General features: G+C 34.9%; 1 protein-coding gene across 5 annotated transcripts in view; it reads left to right on the top strand.

Moving 5' to 3' along the window:
* The window catches only part of TSC22D2 (TSC22 domain family member 2), a 51,749-nt gene that overhangs the window by 3,041 nt on the left and 30,221 nt on the right, over positions 1–18,487 (top strand). For 3 of the 5 annotated variants that reach the window (XR_009736770.1, XR_009736771.1, XM_061418997.1), the window contains exon 2: positions 10,365–10,436. The exons of the other annotated variants lie outside the window; for them this stretch is intronic. Coding sequence is in view for 1 of the 3 variants with exons in the window: in XM_061418997.1 (XP_061274981.1) it covers positions 10,365–10,436 (72 nt within the window). In the remaining 2 variants the exon portion in view is untranslated. The remainder of the gene's footprint in view (positions 1–10,364; positions 10,437–18,487) is intronic. 5 annotated transcript variants of the gene reach the window in all.

The following is an 18,487-nucleotide window of genomic DNA, read 5'->3' as shown; positions in this document are numbered from 1 at the left end:
TTGACCAAACATTGTAGTTTAGGATGCAATTGTGGGAGATTCTTTTGTTTCTTTTTTCCAATTTGAGGACCTTAACATTTCTAAATATAAAAGATAGTTTGTATTTAATAAAATTGATTTATCGGTTCTTGAAAAGACATTCGTTTTAAATTACTGATGTAAAAAATGGTAGAATTGATGTCATAGCTGTTTATAAGCACCAAAATGGATAGGAATGCAGCATTGTTGGTTCGAAAGGGTGGATATTAGTTTAATCTTCTCGTTTTGTAAGTGGTAGCTAGTAGGTTATGCCCCGTACGATTGTCCCTTTATTAGATGTCGATCACACTTGAACACTTAATGGCAGAGTGTTTTGTCAGTGTGAGTTTTGAGACTAAGACATAAAATGAGTTAAGACTCCCATTCTGGAAAACCAGGAGGCCCTGTAATAGAGAAATAACCATGTAAGATATCTCCAGTGTATCTGGAAAGGGTGGAGAGATAATGATGAAATGTCAAATTCGGCTTTGAAGATCCTGTCTTCGGCCCTTTAATAAAAGAGGACAGGCCAGGAGGCTTCCCAGTGACTTTTTTTAAGATGCCTTTTTTTTTTTTTTTAAAGGCAGAAAGTGTATTGAAAAGATGTTCTTATTTTCATCAATCTTTTTACTTTAGAAAGGGGAGATATGAGACTCTGACAGAAGGGAAAGCTGTAGTTCTTAAAAATTAGGGTGATTTTATAGTAAAAATACGAACGTTAACAACTGGTTCCCTCTAGGGGGGATGCTTTTTAAACAGTTCAAGGGCAGATTGGTGTACTGCCATACCAAGTCCACTACAGTTGATGTTTGGTTATGGTTTAATAAGGATTTCAAGTGGTTTTGAGGAAATGTCACATGAAAATTTGACGTAGTATGTATAATGCAAATTTTAAAAAACTAGCTTATTACCAAAAATTACATTTAAAAATCACAGAGAAAGTTTCAGGTACTTCACAGTTAGAAATTTATTTTCTGGGGTTTTTGTTTTGAGAAAGGTTTAATTTTATATGTGGTAAAGGATCAGAAGTACCTTTATAGATTTCTGGAGTAATTGGTATCTAGAATACGATGAGACCTGTTAAAACTTTTTCTTCTTATTTTCTTCTGAGTTTCTTCACATTCTTTTCATTTTGAATTACCCTTGTATTTTTGTTACATACTTCTGTGGGTTTGAAATGCTCACTGAAATTCATCCTCTCTTCAAAGTTCATCTTTTTTAATAGGAGATTTGCTTGTGGGGTATCTTTATTTTGAGAACCCTTAGAGAATACCACATGTCCATAAATGAGCTCAGCTAGTCACTGAGAAATTTTATGTGGATGGGACTACCAAGTAAAGACTGATTCCACAAGCCACTCAGAAAAATCCTTCTCTACATTTTCTGCCATATTTCACTTTTCACACATTGGTGCACACCTGAAATGCCATATGAGTTTATTTGTTCACCTTTGGTAATAATCAGCATCTTCCCTTTTCTAGCTGCCAGAAACCAGTTTTTTTGATGAGTTGGTTAATAATCATTTGTTTACCTCTCTGTTCCTGTTGTACATCCCCCCACCTCATATCTCTTCAAGAAATAATGACTGGTTTCCCAGCCCCTCAGCACCCCAAAAAAACACATGCACACCTGTGAACTGAGTGTATTTTTCTGTCCTTCATACCTCTCAGTTTTTTTGCATTTATATTCGCCAGAACTTTAATGTGATGATATGGTATGAAGCAGAGAGATCTGTTGATAAATGGGAACTCTGGGTTGTATCCTTTAGGATATGACCTCAAGGATGCATTTATTTCTTCTCTTTATTAAAAGAGTTGGTAATTTCAAGAATTTGAAGAATCTTATTTCCAAATCTACCACTATCTGAATTACAGATACTACTGTATCAGAGTTCTTATCAATTTTAACAGTTAACCAGTGCTGGGGTTTTCCTGTGTGTATCCTCCTATTTTAAATGTGGCACTTCCCTCCCCCACCCAGTCTTTTAAAATCTTCATTGCTTATCAAATGTGCATTTCTAATTTTTGCTATAGTCTTTCATTGGTTTCTGATTTAACATGCCAGTTTCTAAGATGTAATCTTACACATTTGACTGTTTTGTCACTGGACCAACACACCTGGTGAAGGAATAAATCCATTAAGTAGAAATAGTTTTGGGGTCTTTTTATATTTGTTTTTTAATGTGATTTTAAGTTGCCTTTAATTGAAATCTTCATACAGTTTTATTTGCAGTCATTCAGATGTAAACAAAATATTGGAGTGAGAGGTCTTGAGTAATTATTAATAGGTTGACAAATTTCAGATCCTTAAATATTTTTTTAAAAGATGTTTGCTTTTTAAAAAACCATTAAGATGTTAGTAAACACAATCTATTTCTTTGAGAAAAGGAAGGAAAATGGAAAATAAAAAGATTCAGGTGGTTTAAGTTGATATATTAAACACTCTATCTTGTAGATATTGGTTCTGTTACTTAATACAAGGATCTGTATTGGCTCATTTTGAGACCATTTATTTTAAAGAATCAGACCTTATGTACTATCCTATTTTTAAAGGGACTGATGGTTTTGTATGCCAAGTAAGAAAAGTCTTGAAGTTCTCAGTTAACATTGCCCATTGACCTTATATTGTTAATTAGCATAACATTTTATATCATTCTAGCTTAATGGTCAGTTGTTGAGATTATTTAAATTGATTTTGCGTAAACTGGAGGATGTAATAGTGGTTGAAAACATGATTCATAAAAAATACATAGACATTTCTACAGTAAAGGTTACAAAAAATTTTTAAACTACCTATAGGCTTAACAGACTCCAATTTGGTAAAAGGGGGTGGTGCAAAATCTTACTGGCCCTTTTGGAAAAGGAACACAGCACAGATCGTTTTCCATAGATAACTGACCAATGTGAACTCTGTAGGCCACATTCCAGGAACTCATGAATGGCTGCAATTGTGAACTGTCTACTGCAACCAGAAGACTGTTGAAAACCTGATTGTAAGGATCCTCTAGTGGCAGATATCTTTATATCTTGTTAATAGTTTTATTTGTGTAGTTTGCTAATGACTGCTGATAAAAGAGTATAAATTGTGAGTGTTAAGTGGTGTGTCCTGGTATGTGCTATAAACACAGATTTTGTTTGTATAGTTGTATACATAGATACGTGTATGAGATATACATATACTTTTTTTAATGAAGTTTTTTTTTTTTTACTTGACATTTAAGAGAATTACGTAAATGTGTATCAGGAGGCAAAACTGTCACTCTTACTGTGTTTTAAAAACCTGTAAGTAACTTTCCAGAGCTCTGAAAAAACTTAACTGCATTTAGTCTTTAAAAGTGAAAGCTCCTTACTTGAATCTGTATTTCTTTGGGAGCTTATGGTTCCTTATCGATATTGAATTTTGCCTTGTGGCTTTATAGTTGATGTTTAAACCACATACTAGATACCATCTTATGCCTAAGTACTCTTACTAAGGATTTTGTAGTCAAAGTTTGATTGACATCAAATGAGTGACATTGTTATTTAGTATAAAAACTGATATTGATGCATTCATCAGAGTGCCTCACTGGTATGCTTTAGTCATAAAACCTGGCTCTAAGTCAAGGACATTATCATACATTTCCAGAAAGGCCAATGATCAAAAAGTGTCTGAAATTCTTAAAACCAGGAATTGTATCAGCAGGCATATGGCCTTTTTTATTCACGGTGACACAGTTGTTTAAAATTTTCTGTGAACTAAATTGTATGGATTGAACATTGGTTAACTTCTTTGGAAAATATAAGGGCTTTTATGTGTGTGGGTAAGATACATTGCCAAGTTAACGAATTTATTAACAGTCTTTTTCTTGAAAGGGATGGAGGGTATTTTGAATTATAGTGAGAAGTTTTTCTTTTTTTTTTCAGTACTGGTAGTGGGGTATATATTTTCTCCCTTATGAGAATAAATGTAAGACCAGTCTGTTCTTTGGGAATTTTGATAGCACTAATTTGGAAATAATAAAACATGATACTAGATTTATGACCTGGTACTTGGTAATTCAGTTGGTAAAGAATCTGCCTGCAGTGCAGGAGACCTGGGTTCCATCCCTGGGTTGGGAAGATCCCCTGGAGAAGGAAATGGCAACCCACTCCAGTATCCTTGCCTGGAAAATCTCCTGGACAGAGGAGCCTGGTTGGCTGCAGTTCATGGGGTCGCAGAGAGTCGGGCATGACTGAGCACACTTAGTCTTTCTAAGCACCAGAAGTTGGAGGGCCTCTAGAGTCCTCTAGTAACAAAGAGCTGCCCCACCAATCAGATGGTAAAGAAATCAAAATGAATCTCTTTCCTGAGGAATGGTTTGATAGGGGAGTATAAAAGAACATTGACTTTTTTTTCCCTAAAATGGTAGATGCTGAGGGGTTTAGGGAGTAGGAAGTAATAGCAGATAACCAAGACAGAAGTAAATATAGTGAAATAATATGGAATATGGTCTCAAAAGGAATAGGAACCATACCATGTTACTAGTAAGGAACAATGGTCTAATTTCTTCTTTTAATAATTGTTTTAGACCAGTATGTATTTGCTTTTCCAGAAAGATACTATTTCTTAATTGAATTACTCTTTAAATAGAAGAGAGGCTTTACAAAAACAGGTATATCTGGTTAAATGTAGCCTGAATAATAATGTTCTAAGGAATCTTTTTATTAGTGGGAAGAGCAGATTTTTAATAAGTCTTAATTGTTGACAGTGTTGAAGGGATATGTGTAGCAAAATTTCTGAATTGTAATAAATCCCTTAAGTTTTTTTCTTTATACTAAATCAGTAGTCTTGTGATTTGAAGCTGTTCTTTTAAATCATGTAATACAAATTACTGCATCCACAAAGAATATGCATTCCTGAGTCATTTGTATAATTAGGTCTTTACCAGAATAATTCTTGAACATACCAGATGATTCAATATTTGTTATATTCTTAACCTGGCTTTGCTTAGGGTAAAAATTGGGACTCCTCTGTAAAGATTTAGGAACAGTAATTTGTATCATTCTTATACATTATTACATGATTTTTCATAATATATTTTAATGTATACTCTTCCGATTTTGACTGGTAACATTAAGGTATATTGATTATCTGCTCTACTTCTAAAAAGTATGTGATTGGTTCTCCTTTTAAATCAGGTGAATTAAATTTCATCTATGCTACTTTGGACTGCTTACCACTCAAATTTAAAGCATCAAGTCAGGTTAAAGTTTTTAGTTTTAGTTTTATGTCTTTGTACTCAAGCTACCTTTTGTTAAAAAAAAAAAACGAACTCATACTCTTTAAGTTGTACATTTATATATGACGGTTATGTGAAAATTTTGTAGATCATTGAGTTAATACTGTTCACCATGGACATAGACGATTAGTAAACGTCCTGATAATTAATACTCATCACAGTAGGCAAGACAAATAAGTGAAGTCTAAATGTTAAATTACTTAAAACGTCCTTTCCCATAAACTCTTACTAAAATCTGATTAAAGAATATAGATATCCAGAAGAGAAACTGATTAATTTGTCAATTATTGTAAATAACGCTAGTGTGTTTTAAATGTTATCTGTAAAGATTTAGGCTATCCATCTTCATTGTTACACAAGTAAATTGTTTAATCTGTGTATGAAGGATACTCAGTTTAAGGCTGACTAGTTTCTAAAATAGAACTAGAATTCAGTTTTAATAACTGGTATTATAAGTAAACCAAAACAAATCCATGTTATATGGTCTACCTAGCTTTTGAAAACAAAGGAGAGGGGGTTCTTGATCAAATAATCTATAGTGTGTTTAGTTATGTACCATACGGCATATCATGAGTGACCATTACAGATGATGGAATCAAGAGTCTTCGGTTTTGATCCAAAAATGAAATTGCATGGCATGGATATAATTAGAGAAAAGGAGACATTGGTTCGGGCCAGAAAAATTCATGATATAATAAGTGGTTCAGAAACTTGTGTTCTAATCCTGGCTTTTCCACCATTTAGCTGATTTATTTGGTCAAGTCATTTAATTTTCTTGGTTTTCCTCATTGGTAAAATTAAAATTTGAGCCTTTGGTCAGACTTTAAGATTCCCTAAGTCCATACATGAGAGAGCTGCCAACTTAAACCTTCCTCTTGGTAAAACCCTTTTCCTGCCCTTAGACTAGTGTGTGACCCCAAAAATGAAGTTTACAAATACTCTGTAAGCAGGTTGAATGCCCAGAAAAACATTTGAAGTGGCAGTATGTCAATCATTCAACTTTCTCTGCGTTCTCTGAGTAGTACAGACAGAGATACAGAAATAAGACTTATCTTCTTCTTTAAGATCTCAGGATTTATGGAAACAATTACCAATTGTATACTTCATTGTAGGCTGTGATGGAATATTTAAGTTATTAATGGGAACAATTTAGGACATCTAGTCAAATTTGTGTAGGGAGGGAATAGTTAGATTGATTTCTGTTTAAATTATTCTCTGCATAGGTAATACATTTACGCAGTTCAAAATTCAAAATATGCAAGTATAAATTGAAAGCCTTTCTGCCACCTCTGTCCTTCTACCCAATTTCTGTCCTCAGAAGCAACCCATTATTACTTTTGCATTCTATGGAAGCTAACTCTTGAACTGAATCTTAAGAGTCATTCAGGTTGGGTCACTGATGAAAGAAGCAGATGATTTTCCAAGTAGGAGGGCAGTTTTGTGTAACAATGTGGAAGAGTAAGACTGTCAGATGTGGAACATGATGTGATTAATTTGACAGTAACCAGAATGTTTAAGGGCTTAAATGTCACAGAAAGGAATTTAAGTTTGTGATTGCTGTTCTTGAAGTTTCTTAAAGCTTTTATTGTTTAAGTAGTATGTATCTTGGAACCATTCCAATACTCTTTATAGTGATTATTGTATTTTTAATTAAAATCTTGTGATAAAGTTGTATATAAGGAAATCCTGGGGGAGATCTGAATCCCAGAGGTAGAATTCTCCAATAGAATGGATTAAATAACTTGGTGTATACCTGGCTCCAGGTTCATGTATTCTGCTTGCCTTAAGTAGTCTGTTTGCCCCAGTAGTACCTTAATAATGGTAAAGTATTTGGTATATGTTAATATACTCTACCAAAAGTTGATTTTTATATAACACATTTAGAAATCATAACCCTGTATTAAACACAGACCAGGCTTAATTGTTTTAGAGCCTATGTATACATAATCTCATTTCATCTTTTCAGCAATTGTAGTGACTGTTTTTCTCCCCTTTTTTATGATTAAGGAAACTGAGGATTTGAGTCACATAGCTATTAAGTCAAACAAGGCACAAGGTCAGATTCAGGCTTTCTGACTCCACAGCCAGGGTTAATTTTATTACTTTCCTGGCTATGAGATAGGGTAAAGGAAAAGCATCTGTAGACACTGATCTGTTGTGTTGTAACCTTTTACCTAAAAGATGTTTTTTAAATAATTTAAAGTTTGTAGATGATAATGTTGGAGAGATGGCCCTTGTTCCTTTGCTTACTGTGTTTCCTTGGTTTCTATTTAGAGATTTCTGAAGTTGAGGTACATATGTTTTTTCTTGCTATTATAGTTGGCAACCCTACAGAGAGAGTATCTTTAGCAGGTAGACATATGTCACATTTAACTTACTTTCTCAGGTATTACATTCATGTACTTGATAATTATCATGACAGACTATTCAGTATATAAACTCAGAGAATGTTTATTGTCTGCTGGTGTTGAAATTTTGTCTAGGAGCTGGCAAAATTTTTTTACAAATAGGAAAATAAATGTTTTCCTGTAGCAGGCTGAAATAAATTGAGAGTAAACCATACCTCAGTCTTTGAAGAAGTGCTTCTTTGGCTTTATATTTAAATGAATATCTTATATTTATATATAAATACTTTATATTTAGTTTACATTGACATCAAATATGTTAGAAAAGTGGTTTCAAATTTTATTTCTTGAGCAGAAGAGCATTTGTGTCCAAATCTCCATAAAATTCAGTATTTCTAACGAATTTTTAATATCAGTTGCTTCTTGATGCCTTCAAATATCATAGACTATAAACTTGAAATGCTCCCTATTAACAGTGTTTTCCTTGGACTCTTGATTTCCTCAATTTTACACCATTCCAAAACAAAAGTCTTTGATCTGGCCCTTCAGTATTTACAAATGGCCCTTTTGAAATTCGTGATCAACTAGTTTTCATAGACTTGACTCCTTTAATCTGTGCCTGCTAATCAGTGTTTTGAGATTAATTGTTGCTATTTGCTAAAAAGCTCTCCGTGTATGGATAACATCCCAGCTTAAGTATTCCAGAAACCAAAAAATTCATATTTTGAACACTATATAAATGTTTATCCCTGGAATCTCAACTATTTAAAAAATTTTATACTGCATAGATTGTATAACTCCATATGGCTTATATATTTTGAATATATATGTAAAAAGGAATTGTTAACTGCCAGCTCTTGCAACCCAAATGTTTAATTCCAGACTTACAGAGTAAGTTCTAAGTTTACTCTTTGTTATTTTCTTGTATTCACTACCTTCCTTTTTGTGTCACTTTGTTTATTTTAAACCCAAGGTCTCCAAACAGACCTGTGTGAATAGCAAACTTGTTCCCATATGATCTTGGGTGAGACTGCTAAAGAAAGCCAAATTGAGTTTTCAGTTGGTTTAGTTGGCTTTCATTTAATTTGGCAGACAGATTTTCTAAGTACAGTGGGAAAAAAAAAGCCATGGTAAATACATCTAGAGAGGGTACAAGTTGTTAAACGATAACAACCTCTTCTTTCTTTCTTGATAATTAGTCGGTCTAGTCAGTGCCTTCAGTTGCCTTGGACTTAGTCAAGAGAAAAGTGCAGGAGTAGTAGAATAGAAAGGAGTTGAAGTAGGGAAAGCAAAAAGAACACATACTGAAGACTCCTAATTAATCAAACAGTTGCACTGATGACATGCTGGCATCTAGTGTCTGTCTTTCTTAGTTTGGGATCATCTAAAAGGTACCTTCTGGTTAAAATTTAAAATGCCTTTTTTTTTTTTTTTTAATTCAGTAGATAATATATCTTGAATTTTGTAATCATGGAATTCTATTGAGTGTTTTATTTGGTGATCAATGATACTTGTTGATATTTGGTTGTTATTCCAGTAGAACTTGGAAATAGTTTTCTTATTGTACTAGCAATACTGCAGACTCTCCTAAGGCACTAGTTAGGATCTCAGAATTTCCATGTTGTATCTGAAGTTCATTTTGATGATTAAGATAATGGCTGTCACTTACTGAGCATTGACAGAATGCCAGGAACTTTATATATAGTCTCAGTTCTTGAACCACCCTGCAAGGCTAACTGGTAATATCACCATTTAACTGATAAAGAGACAGACCTAGAAAGGTTAAAATTTAACTCTGCTGTATGCTTAGCATAGTAGTTTGAGTATAAATTCTGGGATCAGATTGCCACGTAATTAGCTTTGTGACATTCAGCAGGGTCTTCTCTCTGATCCAGTTCCTGTGTCCATGAAATGGGAATAATAATAGCACCTACCTCTTAAGACTGTTGTAGTATTGAGTTAATAAACGTAAAGCACTTAGAACAGAGTCTGGTAGGTAATCAGCACTTAGCTTGCTTAGTCTTGGCTTGCTGCTGTGACTCTGCTACAGCATGCATCAGGAATTATGGAAGTGGTATGGCAGGTGTGCAGGTTGGGAGCTGGGGGGACTGGAAATATGCTGGGGTGGCAGAGAAACTGGCAGTCACCTGAGAAACAACTTCTGAGATGCGAAGTGAAACAAGCATGCTGGGAGCTTGCCCGTCAAGATTCTATAGGATAGCCCTAGGGAATATTTCTCCAGGGAATTCTTAGACCTGGATGGTGATAAAGGCGTATAAGCTCTTACCCCTTAAGGGGACACTCTACAAATGAGAGAAATTAGAAAGCTCCCCTCTAGTTGCAGCACCATTTTGTGAACACTATACCTGAGAACAGCTTTGTTAAACTGTTGACATGTGTAGGGATTTATAAAGGCATCTGATACAAAATAGTTGCTGATTAAGCTATGAGTTGATCACGCTCATAGGCATATAAACACACACACACACAACTGGATGCTAGTTAGTATTTAATTTTATCTGTATTACCCCATTCTTTTCCTGCATTGTTGTCGGGGTCTGCTGGATTTTGTCCAGTTTTTAAATTTCTTTTGAAATGTTTTTAATCAAGCTAATGGGTTTTTTTTTTTTAATTAAAGTGGTTGCACTGTGTTAGAAATCTAAAATATTCCTTCTTTTTTTGAAAAGTAGTGATTTTACTGTACTTTCTCAACTTCATTTCCATTTGATTCTTGGGTCTCACAGGAATCCTTCAACTGCTTTCTACCAAGCGTTCCATTTGAACACGGTTCAGGAATCAAAGAACCTCTGGGATAGGTATGAATATTTGCATATGAAATGCATACATGCAACAATGTATGCATGAATTGCTTTGCACAGTTTCTCATCGTTAAAACTGATCTTTATTATTTTGGGAGGGGGGGGAATCACATGGTATTTAGCATGAGACAAAGCAGCAAAATAAACCAAAAGGACAATATGTATTTTAAATAGAATATAAACATACTTTCTTTGCACTTTAAAGTATATTTTTGAAGGGCTTACTCTATTGTATTTTATTACATGAAATATCCCCTTACCCATGTGTGTTTAATATAAAAATATGTTCTATTAAAAAAAACCTACAGTTAACTTTGTGCTGTTTTATATAATTTCTCTCTAAAAAGCCTTAGTGACTCAAAGCAGAATGTTATTTCATGTTAAGAAATTGGGGAAGGGAAAAGACTAAGGTATCAAAGTAGCAATCGTTTAATTCTTAGCAAGAGAGTTTAACCTTAAGCTTGTTTGCTAGAATTCACTATATCTGCATTACAGTTTTATAAACACCTGAAATAGTTTTTCTCACAGAAATGTTCTATAATTTTTTTTTTGTAACTTTTTAAAGTATAGACTGAAGTCTTGGACTTCGCATGTGGCAAAAGATACTTTGGTTTATCTTTCTGCTTAATACACATTTTAGATAGTATATGCTGTGTTCACTTATTTTGCTGAATATTTATTAGCACTCCATCAATCTGTGTCTAATTAACAGAAGTTGAGTGCAAACAATGTTTTTAAAATTCACACAAAGCTTTGTTAGATTCTTTTAACTCTGCCTGGCAGCGCATTTGTGTCCTTTGGCATAGTTTGGATAACACTCATGGACTGAACTCCATCTCATTAGAATAAAGTATTGCTGCGTGCATGTACATGTCATGCTAAGACATGGTCTGTAACAGTCTTTTAATTCTTAGGCTTGATTTACTGTATCACTCAGGATATTTTCTAACAAACTATCTTTTTGATAATGTGTTCCTTACTTAACTGGAAATGTTTTAAAATGGTTACTTGTAGAACAAGAAGTGTATAATGTATAGTGCTGTATTTATAGATTCAGTTTTTAAATTGTACAGCTATAGCAATATCGAGACATAAATGTAAATTGTGGCATGAAACAGCATGAAGTTTTAATCATTCAGATGGCTTACCAATGTAGCCAGGGTGAGTACTTTAGGGATGTACTTTATACTTTTCCCTTAGAGAAAGGAAAAATCACACTCTTCTTAGAAATGTTATAAAATGTTTGTTAGATATAAGATAATTTATTTGAAATAGCTAACTTTCATGAGCTACTATGATAGCAATATGAATAATACCTATTATTTTCATCAAAATGATTTAGAAAGGTTTGAACTTTACTTTTTATAATTTGGATCTAATTAAAAGATTTCTTTTCATTATAAAGCAGCCAGAGAAGTTGCCGCCTCATCACCCGTTACCACTAAATACATGTTTTCTTTTTTAGATCCTAGAAATATTTAAGGTATCAGAAGTGAGGCAAGTTGTTATATCTAGTTTCTCATGGGTTGAAAATATTTTCTCTTCTCCTTGGATCCTCTTTTGTCCAGAGCCAAAGAAGTATAACAGATACTTGGATAGTTGTCTATAGGGTATTAGTGCCAAAATATAATCAGAACTTTTATTCTAGATCAGCCATTCTTCACTGTAAATTGACATGTTGTTACCAAGATGAAAAACTCAACCCCATGGAAACTGACTAGTTGTTTCCTTTTAGCTTTTCATCTAGCTTAATTTTCAGTTGAGAAGAGGAGTAGTGGCTGGCTTTGTTAGTTCTAAGCATCTACAGCTTCAGTTGGCAGATATCTAATATATCTATTAGTAGTTTAATACCTGTAAAGTATTGTGGCACTGTTTATTCTTTTTCATTGCAGACAGAGGTTGAAGATTAATGTGTGTTAAGCTTTGAAAAATATCTCACCAAATTGCCTTATTCATTTTTGACTATTATAAATTTAAGCTTTTTTAGATATTACTAATTTGGCAAGTCAGTATTTTTTAAAGTGAAAGTGAAGTCTCTCAGTTGTGTCCGACTCTGCGACCCATGGACTGTAGCCCACCAAGCTCCTCCATCCATGGGATTCTCCAGGCAAGAATACTGGAGTGGGTTGCCATTTCCTTCTCCAACAGTATTTTTTAAGGATGATATTATTAAATAGACCCCATTAAAGGATTTAAGGGCCCTATACATTCCTTACATCATTTACTCACTAAGAGGTATAAATTTGTTTATTAGTGTGTATATATATGGTATTTCAGGCTCCTGTTTATGAAATCTTGGAAATCATTTTCGGTAGGGGCAGCTTTTAAGGCCTGTGCCAATTTTTATTAAACCTGCCCTAGATATCTGAAGATCCTTGGGTTTGCCTTACTCAAAAGACTGGAATCTTTTTTGCCTAGAATTCTTTTAGCAGACTATCTTTTAATCAAAATGTAGGTAACTGATATATCTTTCTCACATTGACTTAGAGCTATCTAATGGCCTTTTTGTTTTCTCTACTATTTAAATTAGAATTAGCAAGCTGAGAGACTTTGTGTCAGTCGGCCTCTGCCTATATTTAGATAGTTCCTCTTTCTGTTGATATCCAGTGCTTTATTCAGTTATTATACTAAAGTCGAAGCTCCTGTCAAGCCTTCCTTTCCCTTTTCCTGTAGGTGCCATCATGTTCTGTCTTCCCCATTTGTCATTTGCAGAGTCCTCAGGGAATCAGTGAGCTGAAACCATCACCAAATAAAGAGCAGTAGATTCTAATAGCTAAAATAATACAACTTTTTCTTAGGAAACCCAAATTAAGTGCATTGACTGTTTTATTAAAATGAATAATGTAGCTTCCAGGTTTCACTTTTTAAGCCCTGTGCCAGTGTTTAGTGATAGCCTCGCCTGTTGGCATTTCAGAACAGTAACTTGAGAATTTGACTTCCTATTTTTCTTCTTTAAAAAACCAACTTTCCAAACTTAATTCCTGGCATTGCTTTGTTGCATCACAGAATTAGTTTAGAAAGTTACCCTGATAATCACTAGGGGATAGGCTCTCACTGGGAGTCCTTTGTGTGCGTAAGCTAAGGGTAAGAATTTATAGCAAACAACTTTTACCCTGTTGTAAATATCGAGTCAGGAAGATAAAGGAATACTAAAGGGAAAAGATTTTACCTCTTCCCTTTAGAGTAAAGAAAAAAATCAGGTAGCTTGTAAGGATTTATCCTTACTGATAAACACTTAGAAATGTTTCTGCCTTAATGAAGAAAATACTTAAAATGTAGTTAAACAGTTAGAGTAACAGTGGCTAGGTACACCATCCGCTTGAGTCTTTTTGTCCTTCCCTATGACAGCACCAAAATTTAAAAAAGAAATGAATAAGGAAAGTAGTACACATGAATTATTAGCTTAAAGTGAATAAGTCTTTGGGTCTTTTACTCGGTTACTTGATGATTTCAATTAAGTCTTTATAGTGATTATTTACTTTTCTCTATTTATATTTGGTTTCTAAATTGTTGCATTAAAATGTTCTTATTAAATAACATCAAGTATTTTGTGTTAGGAGTATCCCAAGTGGCTCAGTGGGAAAGAATCTGCCTGCCAAAGCAGGAGATGCAGGTTTGATCGCTGGATTGGAAGATTCCCTGGAGAAGGAAATGGCAACCACTCCAGTATTCTTGCCTGGGAAATCCCATGGACAGAAGAGCCTGGCGGCTACAGTTCATGGATTGGCAAAAGAGTCTAATACAACTTAGCAGTGAAACAACAAGAACAAATTTTGTGTTAGAAAAGGTGTCCAACATTTCCTTTGGTTATGAGATTCCACTTTTGAAGTTAGAAGTAAATCAGAACTAAACCATGAGACTATTTGTTCTGTCCTCCTCCAGGAAGCTCGGATACATCATTAACGCCTACTTATTAACCCAAATGGAAAAAAATCAAGTTTCAAAGAATTAACCATGGTGGGCTACTTGTTAGAGATTGTAACTGGTTAGTGTGCTTTCTTGATAATTACACTGTTAAGTACTTTGAGGATATGAGCCCAAACTGTTGTGTAACCATACCAAATACATTTCTTAATAATTTGTACCTTAAGTACTTAAATAATTTGTTATCTGATTGTATTTTTGACCAATTCCAATTAAGGATATCTAGTAGAGAATAATCAGAGATGCTAAAAATTAGAGGAAGTTTTTAATGGCCAGTCATCTTTTTCCCAGGTGGCACTAGTGGTAAAGAACCCACCTGCCAGTGCAGGAAACGTAAGAGACATGGGCTCAGTCCTTGGGTTGAGAAGATCGTGGAGAAGGGAATGGCAGCCCACTCCAGTGTTCTTGCCTGGAGCGTCCCATGGACAGGGGAACGTGGCAGGCTGTAGTCCATGGGGGTCACAAAGAGTTGGACATGACTAAAGCGACTTAGCATGTCACCTTTTTTAGGACTGGATCTCAGAGTTAGATGAAAACCTAAGAACATGCTTATAAAATGTTCAAATGACATTAAAGGAGGAAGTCATAGCTATTATTGGATGATAGCATTTGTGAATTTAACCATCTAAAGTATGTGCAGAAATTCAGAAAGTGAAAGAACATGTATGTAAATTCAGGAAGGTTGAAACTTAGCTGAATAGGTAGAGTAAAAAGTACCGAGATACACTAGTTGGCTGCATTTTATAGTTACTGCTTAGCAAATGACAGGGCCTGCCACAAAAGCTAATGTAATGTGAGGCAATATTTATATAACTAGAATAAATAGGAAAAGATGATGACAGACCTACTGTACTTCATTTTTGTAGGTTGGTTCCTCTAAATACAAAGCTAACTAGAAAATCTAATTAATATTCCACCTGGACAGCCAGGTGGGTATTTCAGTAGGAAGACATGAGCTTATTTTTGAAAGAAAATGGGTCCTCTGGGAAATAGCCCTGCCATCACTAGAAATAATAAAGTGGTCTTCCTGGCTGTTAGGAATGTTTGAGGTTTAGAGCCAGTTACTTTTAAAATCCCTACTGTGCAGAGTATCACTGCGCTGCTTAGTTCTAAAGAAAGAAAGAAAAGAGGTAAGAGAAGTTTTGAAATTGATCTACTTCATTCTGTTTTGTCTTTGTTGCCCATTAGTTTTAGAAAACGTCGAGAGCTGTGTATTTGTTGAAGGAATGGAGGCTTAACAGACCTTTGGAGGGTTAATAAAATTCTTTCCCTATTAGGACAGATTTCCCACATCAGAGGCAATTAAGTTGTGGCCACAAATTGGGAAACCAGTGACTGGGTAGAATTCAGTTGTGCGCATGCTCAGTTGCTTCCTTCAGTCATGTCTGACTCTCTGCGACCCTATGGACTATGCAGCCTGCCAGGCTCCTCCAGGCAAGAATACTGGGGCGAGTTGCCATTTCCTTCTCAGGGGATCTTCCTGATATAGGGATCAAACCCTGGGTAGATCCTGCATTGAAGGGAAATCCTTTACCACTGAGTTACCTGGGAAGCCCCAGAATTTGGTCATGCAGAGTTAAAGGACTGAGAAGGCACATTCCGGTTAGAGGAAATACCGTGAACCACTGTGGACGTATATGGTAAGGATGGTTAAATTTGATTGGTGCGTAAAACATTTGAAGGTAACAGAGAAAAGATGGTAGATTCGTTAGAGACCAAAGATACTAGGAAGGTAATGAAGGTCTGAATTAGGCAATAGAGATGAACAAAGGGGCTTCCTAGGTGGCGTTAGCAGTAAAGAGCCTGCCTGCCAATGCCAGAGATATTAGAGACATAGGTTCGATCCCTGGGTTGGGAAGATTTCCTGGAGAATGTAATGGCATTCCACTCCAATATTCTTGCCTGGAGAATCCCATGGACAGAGGAGCCTGGTAGGCTACAGTCCATAGGGCTGCAAAGAGACAAAGCTGAAGTGACTTGGTGCGCTCGCACTTACGAAAGGAAAGGTTGATGAAAGAATGGTTATCAGAAGGTTAGAATTAAAGAATTCTGCTACTGATTAGGTATGACAGGGAAACAGTCAAATTTGACTTTGTCAGACCTAACTGAAGGAATAGTGGTACTATTACTAGTATTAGTGAAATAATTGGTTTGGGAAGAAGAAAATAGTAATGAGATTTTGCTTTGAGCTGAAGAGCCAGTGGAAGGTCAAAGTGGAAATATTCAGGGTACAGCCCTAGCTGCAAACCTGCAGATTGGTGGAGAAGTTAAAGCTAGAAGAGATTGAAGAATCTTTTATTTATTTGTTTCTTAGTTTATATTATTTTATTCTAGAATTCAGGCTTTAGGAAAGGCTCATGTTTTCTAGGAGCAGAGTAGTGGAAAGGGGGCAGGCCAGGAGGACAGGCCTTGGGCAACACTATATACATTTAGAGAACAAGGGAAACTTTGAAGATAAGTGGTCTTAGAGACTAAAAGATTGTAAGAATATTAATTCTTACCCAAAAAGAAGGGAAAATGTTTGAATCTCTACTTTGAAAAAATTTCAAGTTTACAGAAAAATTACAAGAATAATATTGTTGACCCTTAATGCAGATATAAAGGGGGTAACCAACCTTCTATGCATGAAAATTCCCATGTAACTTATAGTCAGCTCTCCATAGCCACAGAGTTCCTCCATATCTGTGGTTTTGTATACATGGATTCAACCAACCTTAGACTGTGTAGTGTTGTAGTATGACTATTGGAAAAATCCACATACTAAGTGAACCCACACAGTTCAAATCCATATTGTTCAAGAGTCAGCTGTACAAAAGCATTTCAGTAATCTTAACAGATTTGACATTTGTTAGCATTTAGTCACACTTGCTTTATCACCCTAACATACTGTTTAGGAACCATTTAAGAGTAACTTGCAGATACCATGTTCATTAATCCCCATATACTTTAGCATATATTTCGTACTATGTAAAAATAGTATAGCTACCAAATTCAGATTTGTTAGACTTGCCTAATATGTAACATACAGTTCATGTACACATTCTGTTGGTTGTCCCAGTAATGTCCTTTATGACCATTTTTTACCTGATCAAAGAGCCTAAAAAGATTACAGATTACATTTAATTATGAAACATTTGTCTTTTTTCCTCCTGTCTTATGTAAATAAATGTTGTATCAGTCTTCTTTAAGATTGTTTAAATAGTCACTAAAAAAGGAAGTACCAGTGTTCTGCTTGAATAACAGGGGAAAATGCATCTGCCTTTTTACAGATGCGTGTCTTTTTACAGTCTATGTTACAGGGGTTGGGAAGGAGAGAGATGAAAGGGTGTGCTGACTAGAATCCAGCTAAAACAACTACTGGGATTGGAGAAGTTTTTAAGAAGAATCGTATTTCTTAAAGTTCAGTAAGGAGTAGCAAAGGAAGAACATGCAGATATTAATGAGGGTATATCCCTTACAAGAGAAATTGAGGTATATTCATATACCAGTTTTTTCTGTACTATGTTTTTTATACATTAAGCTGGGATTTTAATTAAGTAGAGAAAAATAGTATAGTTTGAAGACATTTCTTACTCACCACTTCGGTTTACAAAATACGTGCTTGCTGTCCTTTATAGTCTGTTTTATCCTCCTAGTTTTATTGTGATAGTTGCCTAAGGTGGATTGTTTGCTGCCAGATTTTTAACCATAGATCTGTATCTCATTGTCTGAAGTGGTGTTTCAGTGGATCCTAAGTATTTGTTCTCCTGTCAGCTTTTCTGTGACTAACGGAAATGGGACACCTGACATGCTGATACTATTTTCAGCACGTGACTGGACTTCAGAATTGGTGATGAGAAATTATTAACTGCTCATCGATTATGATATGCTTCTTTGTGCATGTGCTTACCGCCTTCCTCTTTAGTTAGTAAATTTTCTCCATATAAGTCACCACAACCTACCTACTCTGAAAGGTCATGATAGTTATTCTTAGGATGAAACTTGAAAAGCAGTTTTAAAACATGGGAATAGTTGGTAAGGTCTCTTTATTATTGTTGATATTAATTGTTTAACTTTTCACCAAATAGATTTTAAGTAAATCAAACCCTTGAACAGAACAATGTGTGTGTAATTTGCTAAACCCA

This window comes from Bos javanicus, chromosome 1 (assembly GCF_032452875.1).
Source record: "Bos javanicus breed banteng chromosome 1, ARS-OSU_banteng_1.0, whole genome shotgun sequence".
Lineage (NCBI taxonomy): Eukaryota > Metazoa > Chordata > Mammalia > Artiodactyla > Bovidae > Bos > Bos javanicus.
Note: the sequence above shows the minus strand (reverse complement) of the source record. Positions and strands in the feature narration are given on the sequence as shown.